This window comes from Delphinus delphis, chromosome X (assembly GCF_949987515.2).
Source record: "Delphinus delphis chromosome X, mDelDel1.2, whole genome shotgun sequence".
Taxonomy (NCBI): domain Eukaryota; kingdom Metazoa; phylum Chordata; class Mammalia; order Artiodactyla; family Delphinidae; genus Delphinus; species Delphinus delphis.
In genome coordinates, this window is record NC_082704.1 from 8,882,097 (window position 1) to 8,894,893 (window position 12,797).

A 12,797-nucleotide genomic window follows, 5' to 3' on the forward strand; every position below is an offset into this window, starting at 1 on the left:
ACTAAGGGTTAAGGGGCAGAACTTGCCGTGTTGAGGAAGAACCCAAAAGCTCAGGAAGACAGGAATATTGTGTGTCCTGATTTATGCCTGCTGTCCCAGTCTAATAATTAATAGTGTCCCCTTTAAGCTCTCTCAAAAGTGTCCCAGTTTGGGATGGTGTGCCACCTGCTCAGCCACAGCTTACCCATGTCATCTTGGAAGCCCCAGAGGACACCCCCTTCACCAGGGCTGCAAGAAATGCTTTGGTGAGGGGAGTACCAGATTCCCCATAAAGCCCTATGTTAGCTGTCCTCTGTAGCCTACACATGACAGTGGGGAATACTGGGATTGAACTAGGTTCCCTGATATCAATGAGAATATGGGAGTCAGGGTGAGTGGCAGAGGCCAATGACAGCCCTTAACCATTAAAAGAGACTCTTTTTTCGTAGTGCTTGATATTTATTGAAAAGAATGCAAATGCTTTTTCCAGGTAGTACTGAGGAGCTGGGCTGAGTGCCTGCTTTTGTTTGTATTGTTTTGCTTTTAGTATTTTTGTCCAAATGCACACATCTGTGGGATTGCTGCAATTTTGAAAGAGAAATGACAGTTGTGCAAAATTGGTGCATAGGAGAAATGTCAACGATTTGGCTGCCAGGCACAACAGGCTCCTGCAGCAATCTGGTGAGGCAGGAGAAGGCCTTGGGCGTTAGCAGGGAACTAACCAGCTTGAAAGATTAGCCCCTTGGGGGAAGTTGGTGAGCAGTCCAAACCAGTGTCCCAGGAGGTGTAGCCAACTAAGGCATCTTCTAGGTTGCTACTTATCTCCAAAGGCCTGGTCTGTCGCTGTAATGTGGTGGAGGGTGCTTACGTGGCAGCGTAGGTCTCTGGGCAAGATGTAGGCCTGACAGTTGGCAGGGCTGTGCGGCACAGCTGTGCGTAGTCCAGTTGGTAACAGGGGCCTGGCCTAGAGTTGGGGCTCAGAACACAGTTCAAGTCAGCAGGAGAGGGTCCTGGGGCTGGCCAGTGGGAGGCAGCGCACTTCAGAGAGAGGCCCCAGCCTCAGCAGCGGGTAACTGGAGCACTATCCCCGGAACAAAGACAAGCACTACGGGGAGGAGGGGGGGAGGAGGAAGACAACCAGAGGCAGGGGTAGGGAAGGGGATCTGAGCGCTAGGGGAGCGCGGCGGCTCCGGGCGGGGCAAGGCGGGGAGGGGGGAGGTGGCGGCGTGCAGGGCCCTCCCCCCTAGGCCCGAGGGTCTCCGGGCCTAGTAATCATCTTCTTCATCTTCGTCGTCATCTTCTTCGTCGTCATCCCAGCCAAAACACTGTTTCATCTCATCGAGGAAGGCCCGGTAATCACCTAGGATGGGGCTATCCATCTCAATGTAGGGCACCACCCACTCCTCGGCTTCCCCGATGAGCAGGCTGATTAGGAATGCCACCTTCATGGCGTCGTTGCAAAATCGGTTCTCGTTGACAAGCATGTAAGACGCCGTCTGCACGATAAACTCGGGGAGCCGGGAGCTCTCGCCGTCAAAAGTTTCGGGGAAGGGCACCGGACAGCTCGGCGGACGTACCTGGCGCAGTAGGGTGGCCCTCTCGCACACCAGCAGCCGCAGCTGTTCCATGAGCTGGCTGTTCTCGATGCTCAAGGCGCGGTGCCGCATCAGGAGCGCATGCAGCAGCAGCACCAGCTCGTCCACCATGGCGAACAGCTCGCAAGCGCAGGGCAGGGTTCAACTCGGCTCGGCTCGCCTAAGGTGCGCGCAGAGGCCTCGCAGGAAGTGCGTGTCCGCGGAGGCGCGCGGTGGCTAGGGGCGAGAGGCGGTGCGCGCAGGGGTCCCGGCGGCCACGCAAGCTCCGCCCACACAGCCGCTCTGACGGCCGGCGCGCCGGCGCCGCCTGGTTAGAGGGGGGCGGGCGCCCGGGAAGGCAGGGGGCGGGCGCCCGGGAAGGCAGGGGGCGGGGCCGGGGTGGCGCGGGTTGGGTCACGAGCTGCGAGCGTGTAGGTCTCCAGGCCAGTGGATAAGGGCGGTGTGCCGGCAGAGACCCAGTCCTGGATGTGAGCCCGGCCTTAGCCAGGACCGAGCGAGCGCTAAAGACCCATCTCTGAGAGGCTCAACCTGCTCAAGTTTAAAGGATCAACCACCCTTCAACCCAGCCGACTCATACAATCCAGTGTTTTTGGTGGGTCTGTGGCCACCAGATTCCGTTTGCGTGGTTTTAACACATTTTTTGCTTATTTAAATCTCCCTCACCCAAAGAACTATTAGCAATGCTGGCTGCACCACGGGAGTCACATCCTTCAAGAGTTATGAAAGATCCTCAGGGGTCCTGTCCTTTTTTTCTTTTCCTTTAACATCTTTATTGGAGTATAATTGCTTTACAGTGTTAGATTCTGCTTTATAAAAAGTGAATCAGTTGTATGTATACATATATCCCCATATCCCCTCCCTCTTGCATCTCCCTCCCACCCTCCCTATCCCACCCTTCTATCTGGTCACAAAGCACCCAGCTGATCTCCCTGTGCTATGCGGCTGCTTCCCACTAGCTATCTATTTTACATTTGGTGGTGTATATATGTCCATGCCACTCTCTCACTTCGTCCCAGCTTACCCTTCCCTCTCCCCGTGTCCTCAAGTCCATTCTCTACATCTGCGTCTTTATTCCTGTCCTGCCCCTAGGTTCGTCAGAACCATTTTTTGGGGGGGATTCCATATATATAGGGGTCCTGTCTTTCATGACAAAACAATATTTAAACGGATTCTTCTTTAGTTGGAAAATAATATTGTGTACCTCTATCCTTCTGTTTAAAATTATTTTTGTAAATAGCAAAGTGTAAAAAGTTCTGCAAAATTTAGCATCCTATCTTTGACTCTATTTCCTGTCCTAATGTTAGTGTTCCTTGACTACTGGGTATTATTCTTTGCTTAACAATGAACACTTGTGTTTTTAAAATGGTTTTATTTTTCTACTTTGAATGTTATTTTTCAAATAGTTGACAAATGAGTCGGAATGAGGACCTTAGGGCCAACACATTCTGTTGGCTCTCCTTTTAAAATATATCCCGGGGCTTCCCTGGTGGCGCAGTGGTTGAGAGTCCGCCTGCCGATGCAGGGGACGCGGGTTCGTGCCCCGGTCCGGGAAGATCCCACATGCCGCAGAGCGTCAGGGCCCGTGAGCCGTGGCCGCTGAGCCTGCGCGTCCGGAGCCTGTGCTCCGCAACGGGAGAGGCCACAACAGTGAGAGGCCTGCGTACCGCAAAAAAAAATTAAAATAATATAAAATAAAATATATCCCAGATTGAATCACTTCCTGTTACTTCTACCACTACCACCCTGCTCCCAGCCCTCCTTTCTGACAGACTGTTGCAACTAATCACTTGGCTTCCTCTCTTCTCTTCCTATAGTGTATATATTCCCCAGAGTAGGCGCAGGAATCCTTTAAAACAAAAGTTAGATCACTTCACTCCCCTACTCAAAACCCTCCAATAGTTTTCCGCTCTCACTCAAAATAAAACCCCAAAAGTCTTGGTAATGGCCTAGTAGGCCCTGCCTCATCTCCTATGCCTCCTCCCAGTTTCTGCTCTGCTCTAATCACATTGTCCTCCTTGCTGATTCTCACACACATCAAGTAGCTCTGTCCTCAGGATCTTTGTACTTTCTATCCTTTCTGCCTTGCAAGGCTCTCTCCTCATTTAACTTCCTGACTCTTTCTCCCACTGTTTTCCAAGAGGACTTTCCTAACGACCTCATCTATCAGAGCACCCCACTCTCTGCCAGTAATCTCTAACCCCTTACCTTGCTTCATTCCTCTACATAGCATTTATCATACCAGCAGCCATCATATCATACAGCACTTTGTTTATTGGTCTGCCTCCACTTTAGAATGTAAGTCTATGTGGACAGAGACTTTGCTTTGTTGGTTGCTCTATCCCTAATGCACGAAAAGTGCCTGGCCCATGGTAGAAGCTCCATAAGTATTTGGTGGATGAAAGACTCTCACAGGGTACAGATGTTAAGGTAAAATTAGAAGTGGTGGCTGCACAAAGTGTTCAGAAATACTCTTCAAATTGTCCAGTATGTTCTATCTCCGATCATGAATAGTTTCCATTGTAATAAATGGCAAAATAAATTTTTTAAACCCTACTCAGTTCTTTTACAATAGAATTGAATGGGCATCCATGGAAGTGAGAAGCTGAGAAAGAGGAGAGAAATAAGGCCAAGGTCCAAGTAGTGAGAGGAGGGGGATCGCAGTGCTGGAGGGTGAGCAGGGCAAAGAACAGGTAGGAGGGAATATGAACCCTTGGACTATCCTGGGATATGAGCTCCCCCACTGGTTGAGAAGGCCCTAGAGGCCAAGCAGAGACCCTCTCTCATTCATCCTTTCGTCTTCTACATCTGAAAGCACTTACTAGGTGCTCCATAAATGTTCAGTGGCTGGAATGAAGAAGGGACAGGAAATGTCAGAGGTAGGCTTCTGGCCATCCTGCTCATTCACAGCTCAGGGTAGAAGGTGGACTTGCCTGGGGCAGTGGTGCAAGTATCCATCTCTACTTACCAGGTCTAGACCCTAATCCAGGAGGAGATGTCCAGAGTTCTACTCCGAGGAGCACACATTCTATGGCAGGCACTAGATCTGGCGATTGACATGGGCTGCCTCATTGACCCTTGCACAAGGACCATATATGGGGATGGGCACTCTGGGAGCCTGAGACCCAGGAGTTAAAGGCTGGCCTAAACCCAGGAGAGCAGTATGTTGGTGGTATGTTAGATACCACAGTCTCAGCTTCTCTGACTCTGATGCCCATGCGTTTCCACTGAAAATTATTATGCACTGTACTTCTGTGAATCAAGGGCTGATGGGACCCAGAGATGATTAGGCCCGTGCTGCCCTAGTCCTCTTCATACAACCCCATGACAGAGGGGGTCAGGGAGGAAACCACAGGAAGCAACCACTAGTATTATCTCTGAGAGGCCTCTGAGTTCCTAGACAACAAGAAATGCCCAGGCCAGAACTGGCCACAGAGCTGAGCAGCGATTTTGTGAGGTGCTTCCCAACTTGGAGGGAGGGAAAAGAGACAGGCAGTTCATCAGTGACTCACAAGGGAAGCAGTCAGGAAGAGGTGAGCAGTATCACTATATAAATTATATAGAATTGCAATGTTCATGTTAACCAGCTTTGCAGTGCCCAGGAGGCTCTCCCACCAAGGTCTAGGCCTGCCAGCCCTTCCTTGCCCATTCACGCTGCTTATGACTGTATGTTGCCTTCCTTATTCCCCTTTCTCCTCTAAAGTGACCCTTGAATGTTCCTTTACAGCTGTGTGAAGAGGCTGGCGGCAGAGATAAGTACACCATGTGACTTATCTCAGACTCAGAAACTTTATCAGAATAGCTCTGGCCCAGAACGTCCCGAGGGGGGCTTCAAACCCCACTCTTTGGCATGAGCACGGGCCCAAGGTCAAGGGAGTGATCCCTGGTGCCTATCACTTCTACCACCTTCCAAGCTCCAAATCCTGCCCTGGTATACACCTAGCAGCAAGACTGTAAGATTCCCTTGAAATAAACATGAAAACGTCCCTAGATTTTTCATCTTCCAGAGGAATGTGTACAGATTGCGAAAACCATCCTGACACTTGAATATGCAGCCAGGAGCAGAAAACAGCTTTGAAGGGGATGTTTGTGAGAGGGTCAGATGGATGTCACTACGATCTGGGCCTCTGTCCTAGACCCCGCCCCCTCCTTCTTCTTAAGCAGGTGCACCTGGGGCTATGTTTGACAGTAACCACATCTAGAGGGCTATGGAGACCTCTAGCCTGAAGAGAGAAATAAGAAGGTACAGCTTTCTTCCTCGTATATTCATCCTCTCCAGCTTACCAAAGTGCCCTGAAACATTTTTACATGTTTATTTAAGTACTGAAAAAAATATATTCTTATATTAAAAGAAATTAAATAATACTGGCATGTTGAAATAAAAAGGAAACATCCCCAATAGCTTTCGTTCTCCCTACAGATCTCACTTAACAGGATTGTTGAAAATCCAAACTTTGGTTTGCCTCCTTCCATTGTATGTGTGTGTGTGCATGTGTGTGTGGATATGTGTATATATATATATATATGTGTGTGTGTGTGTGTGTGTGTGTGTATACGTATACACACACACACACACACACACACACACATAGTTTACAGAATCCTAACACACACATGCACACACACAGTGTTTACAGAATCCTAATACACATAGTTCTGCTAACAAATATATGTCAAACCTCCTTACAAGTCAGGAGACAGAGATAGGATGCACAGAGCTATGTCTTCTTAATAATTGCATAATAAATACTCCACCTAAATTTCCCAGGTACGCTCCTGCCTCAGAACTAAAGAGGCCCAACTTAGCTCAGTTTCTCAGATGATGCAGGATGAAGGATGGCACCAAATACACTCACAGTCCCTCAGTTGTAGAACTGGAAAATCAGATTTCTATAACTGAATTATGAGTTCTGTGAGTTAATGTCTTATTATTAAGTAGTTGGTATTCTTCATGTATGTTTTTATATTGCTGTAATACAGAATTTATTGCCCACAGTATATTGCACTAGATTTTTGTTCTCATGTTTTCTCATCCCTAGTTATTTTAATATAATTAGTCACCTTGAACATACAAGAGCTTATACAGTTGGTTTGTTTCTGGCATTTTCATACATTTTAGAAAGTATCTGGCATTATTATAAATTTTTTTGTTATAAATATTGAGTGTGGCCTGACATAATTTCTGTTTACTGTTTTAAATGTAGTTTAGACTTCTCTTTCAAATTGGCTAGTTACTTTGATTTAGACTAAATTTTTCTTGAGGCAGAATGGGTGTGGTGAATTGAAGATGACCATAAATTCTTTGCCACTTAACCTTTCAAAAGGTAGAAACAATCTCCTCTGCCCCTTTAATCTGGGCTGGCATTGTGACTTGATTTGACAAATAAATTGTGATAGAAGTAATTTATAACTTATGAGGCAAAGCCTTAAAGGTCTGAAGTTTCTGTCTGCCACTTGGAATGCTTCCTACTGGGACCCAGCCACCATATAAGAGGTCTAACTACCCTGAGACCACCATGCTTTGAGGAAGCTCAAGCTAGCCACATGGAGAAAAAGAGGTCATTTGGAAGAGCAGTAAGGCAGCCAACAAACATGACAATGAAGGTCCCCCTTCAACATCCAGCCCAGCAGAGCCACCACCTGAATGCAGCTATGTGAATGACTCCAGCTGACTATAAAGAGAGCCAGAAAAACATCATGAATTCCAAAACTACATGAACTCCAAGGCGACAGAATCATGAGCAAATAAAAAGGCAGCTGCTCTAAACCACAAAGTTTTGGGATGGTTTGTTTCATGGCCGTAGAGAACTGAAACATGGAGAAACTCAGGATATGCTGCAGATAAAAGCATGAACCCCATATCTAAGAACTGATACTATGCTATGAATCTACAGTCCTGTCCTATTTTCTTAATGCTGTATTTGTCTATTTGGTATTCATTAATTGCAGGGTCAAACTAACAGCCAAAGTTGTTTATGTCTCCCCTGAAGTCCAGACCTCATACTCTGAAACCATCCCCTTGATCTAACTCTCGCACACCAAATCAGTATTTCCCCTGACTTAAATCAACTTAGGGCCAGGTACCAGACAACTAGGGACAGTCCCTATTCCCCACAGCTCACTGGAATTGTTTAAACTAGCTAATCCTAAACTGTTTACCTAGCCTTGCCTAGCCTTTCCCATGAAAACCCCAATAAAGTGTCTGGCCTAAGTCTTTGCCCTCACTCCTTTCTGCCTTTTGACTAAAATCTGGTGCTTCCCCATGTGTCCCTGCTTGACATGGCATGCCCCCTCTTCTCAATGGCATTGACCTCTCCATGTCCTCCTTCAGTCACCTCCATAAATTAAAATTCTGTGGGTACAACTGAGACAAGTCCAAAATAATCGTCTCCTGTAGGGAACTCCTAAGGAGAGTGCACGTGCATGTGCACATCTGTGTCATTGTGTGAGTGTCTGTATCCAAGGAGACATACACATATTGCTGCCCCCTACCACCCATGATGCTACTTGTAGTGAGAACTGGCAGTGTCACAGTATGACAAAGACAGAATCAAAACTGACCATGTTTTCTCCAAGGAATATGTATGCCTATGTGAAAGAAGTGAAGCACAGTTCAGGGAAGCATTAGGAAAAGAAAAGAAATTTTGAAATTTGGGTTCAAGTCCTCATATTCTTGCTTACTAACTGTGCGGCTTCAGCAAGTCACTTAATTTTTCTGTCTCAGACTCCTTTTCAATAAATATGCATAATAATAGGATCTAAATCACAACGCTGCAGTGAAGATCAAATGATAAAATACAAAAGTATTTGTCAAAATACAAAGTGCTATACACAGATTACATATTATTTTTCACTGGAGAATTGCAATTTACTAGTCTTGAGGTGACTCTACTACCTGCACTTTAAATTTAATGTATTCACCTCTCTTAGTTTAAATTTAATTTAAATTTAATAGTTCACCTCTCTTATTTTATCCTGGTGTCTATAAATTTAACTGTGATGTTTAAATTTTAAAAAATGCTTACTCTTGAATAAGAAGTAGTTGGAAGAATAAAATTAGGTTTCATTTTGGTCTTGCTTTCTGTCAGTTCAAAACATGCTGCTCTCATAATGATGAGACATAAGGCTTTAGTTTTTGTTTTTAGGGAAAACCAGTGTCCATTCTAACATTCTTAAAGCCAACCTGTACCATTTTCTATTTCCTCTCTCAATCTTGGGAGAACCTGTGCTACATCTGTGATGTGGATACATGATGCTCTCTCAGAGTAAAGAGGAAATTGTACTTCCAGAAACTTTCTTTCATCACTGTGCCACCATGGTGGTCACCCTGGGAGACGCCAGCAGCCCCAGCGGCATCTGAGAGACAGGAAACAAGGTTTCTCTCAGCCCTTGGAGCATCTCTGGTCATCCTTCAGCTGAGTCCCAGCATCCTCTCCTCCCAGGTTCCCTAGGGATTCCTGCTAGCCTCCTTCAGGTCCCTTGTCTCCTCTTTATCCACTCAGTGACTATTTCTCTCAGTACAGAAAAATGGGTTCTTTGAGTAAAAAGTCCTCCCTAGGGAAGAGGAGGCACGTGATGTATAAGAGTAATCCCTGCATCTTTCTCAAATCCCATACTGCTTCCTGCAAGTACACCAGCTGTTGTGCAAAATGGCAGTGGAAATCATCACAGAAGTTCAGAGTTGGAGGGGACAGTGCCAATTTCTCAGTCTAAGGGCTCCAATGTTGTTAAGTGAGAGAAGAACCTGCAGAGTGGCCCACTAATAAAAATACTTCAGATTTCAAATGAGGAAATGAAGGTCCATGGGAGAGGAGTAACACGCACAAGGCAAACATAAGATATTATCTTTAAAGGCAGTGTGGAATTGTACAAAGAAGACTAGACTAGGGGTGAGAATCCCTGGCTCAGTTTCTACATCTGACATGTTCTTTCAGACAAGCCCTTGAGCATCTCTAAAACCCAATTTCCTTATTTATAAGAAGTGGATACAAAATGCCCCCTCACAGAACAGGTGTGAGTCTCAAATGAGAAAATGAATATGAAAATAAGTTTTAAAGGGTAAAGTGTTTTTCACACATTAATTCTGAATATTCATTCTTTTTAAACTTGTTTTGAAATAATTTCAAACATACAAGAAACTTGTACGATTTTTACAAATCCCTACATATCCTTCCCCCAGGTGAAATAACTGTTAACATTTTACCATATTTGGCTTATCTTTTTCTCATAGTCAGTATGTGTGTGTATATGTGTGTGTTTGTATTATCTTTTTTCCTAAACCACTTGAGAGTTGCAAGCATGAAGCCTCATTTCCACGTATTATTTCAGCATGCATTTGCTATAAACAAGCATACTGTCCTACAAAACCTCAGCCTAACTATCAAAATTAAGGATATAATGCTATTATTTAATCCACTGATCATATATATTAAGATTTTCTCCAATTGTCCCCAAAATGAAATGTTTAGGTCCAGGATCCAATCCAGAATCATGTGCTACATTTAGTTGTCATGTCTCTTCAGTCTCCTTCTGTCTGAAACAGTTCTCCAGTCTCTCCTTGACATGACCTTAGTTTTCGAGACTGCAGGCTTTCTAGTAACTTTGCAAAGTGTTCCTCAGTTCCTGATATTTCTCCATTATTAGACTCATAGTATGCCTTTGGGGCAGGAATACCGTGGAAGTGTCACTGTGTTTTTCTCAATGCATCATATCAGAAAGCACACAGTATCCTTTTGTGGTGGTAACTTTTAGCAATTGGTTAAGATGGTTTCTGCCAGGTTTCCCCACTCCAAAGTTAAGACAATTATCTTGTACTTATTAAGAAATATTTAATATTAGCTTACATTCTACTTTAAAGGAGATTTTTCCATCCTCTTTTATTCATGTTTATTTTATTGGATTCCTATTTTATTCCATAGATTATGACCCATTACTATCTTTATTCATGTCGACGCTCAAATTTCCAAGATTTGTCCAGTAGGAACAGTTTTAAGCTGGCTCCTATGCCCTTTTGACATGCTTACCTTATTCTTTGAGAACTTTCTTTCTTTCTTGGACGATAAGATATTCCAGGCTCATCTTGTACTTTTCTGGCCCCAGCTCTGGAAATAGCCATTTCTCCAAGGGACCCTCATTCCCTATAACAGAGAATGTTTTCGTAAATAAAGATGTCAGGGTTAGAAATGAAAATTGTTATTTGTATTACAGATTTTTCGCTTCTGGAACAACTATATAGCCATATGGGAAAAAGATGAACCTCACGCCCTACTTCATTCCATAATTAAACATTAACCTAAGATAGATTATAGACCCAAAGTAAAAGTTAAAACTATGAAGCCTCTTTCCAGGAAAGAAAAACATTATAAATTGGACTTCATAAAAATGAAAAATATATTGTTTACCAAAAGATGCTGTTACAAATATGAAGAGACAAGCCACTGAACATATATACACACATATACACACCAAGAACTAATATACAAAATAGGTAAATAAATTGTAGAATATTTAAATAGAACATGTGTATCAAGAATATATAAATCACTCCTAAAAAACAACAATAAAAAGACAAACAACTCTTAGAAAACCGTTTTTCAGTTTCTTACGAAGATGAACATACCATAAAATCCAGCAATTGCATTGCTTGGTATTTACTGAAATGAGTTGAAAATTTATGTCCAAACAAAAGTCTGCACATGAATATTTATAGCAGCTTTATTGCCAAAACTTACAAGCAGCCAACATGTCCTTCAACAGGTGAGTGGATAAACTGTGGTATATCCAGACAATAGAATATTACTGAGCAATAAAAAAAAATGAGCTATCAAACCAAAAAAAGACACGGTAGACTTTAAATGCATATTGCTAAGCGAAAGAAACAATCTAAAAAGGCTGCATACTGTATAATTCCAACTATATGACGTTCTGGCAAAAGCAAGACTATGGAGGCAGTAAAAAGTTTAGTGGTTGCCAGGGGTAGGGTGAAGGGTAGGAATGAATAGGCATAGTACAGAATATTTGTAGGGAGTGAAACTATTCTGTATAATAATATAATGATAGATACATGTCATTATACATTTCTCAATAGCCACAGAATGTACAAAGAGTGAACTCTAATGTTAGCTACAGACTTTAATTAATAATAAGGTATCACTAGTGGCTCACCAGTTGTGACAAATACACCACACTAATGCAAGATGTTAATAATAGGAGGAACTTGCGGGCGAGAAGCAGGGGGAATTTGGGAACTCTGTACTTTCTGATCAATTTTTCTGTACACCTAAAACTGCTCTAGAAATAAAGCTTATTCATTAAAAACAAAAGGCAAACAACTCGATTTTTTTAATGGGCAAAAGTCTTGAATAAACTAATCTGCAAAAGGAGACATAGGAATGGCCGATAGGTATATGAAAAGGTGATTAACATCACTAGTATAAGGGAAATACAGTAAGATACTATTTTATACTCATGTAGAATGGCTAAAATTTTTTTAAAAACTGATAATTCCAAATGATGTTGAGAATGTGAAATGGCTGTAATACTCATACACTGCTGGTAGGAATGTAAAATGCTACAGCCACTCTAGAGAACTGATTGGTAATTTCTTGCAGTTAAACATATATCAACACTATGACCCAGGGATTCTGTTCCTAGAATAAAAACATATGTTCACAAAAGTTTTCTACTAGAATGCTCATAAAGCATTGGAAACAACCCAAATGTCTATCAACAGAAGAATGAACAGAACAAATTGTGGCACATCCCTATAATCAATACCACTCAGCAAATTACTAATACACACAACACAAAGGTGAATCCCAAAAGCATTATTCTCAGTGAAAGAAGCCAGCCATACCTGCATGGTTCAATTTATATGGAATCCTAAAACAGGCACAACTACTCTTTGGCAATAGAAATCAGAACAAAGGTTGCCTGAGTCTGGATGTTCAAGGCGGACTGATTACAAAGAGACACAAGGGAAATTTTGAGGGTGATGAAAGGGTTCTCTATCTTAACTGTGGTGGTGGTTACATGGTTCTGTACAATTGTTAAAACTCATCCAACTGTTTCTAGATTTTTTGATGATGGCCATTCTGACCGGTGTGAGATGATATCTCATTGTAGTTTTGATTTGCATTTCTCTAATGATTAATGATGTTGAGCATTCTTTCATGTGTTTGTTGGCAATCTGTATATCTTCTTTGGAGAAATGTCTATTTAGGTCTT

The 12,797-nt window shown here is 43.3% G+C and overlaps 1 protein-coding gene across 1 annotated transcript; it reads right to left on the reverse strand.

Annotated features, from left to right (window-relative positions):
* Nucleotides 1-417: 417 nt before the first annotated feature.
* LDOC1 (LDOC1 regulator of NFKB signaling) lies at nucleotides 418-1,853 on the reverse strand. Its single transcript, XM_060001747.1, has one exon. The coding sequence runs from the start codon at nucleotides 1,683-1,685 to the stop codon at nucleotides 1,245-1,247; it is 441 nt and encodes a 146-aa protein (XP_059857730.1). The 5' UTR covers nucleotides 1,686-1,853; the 3' UTR covers nucleotides 418-1,244.
* Nucleotides 1,854-12,797: the final 10,944 nt, after the last annotated feature.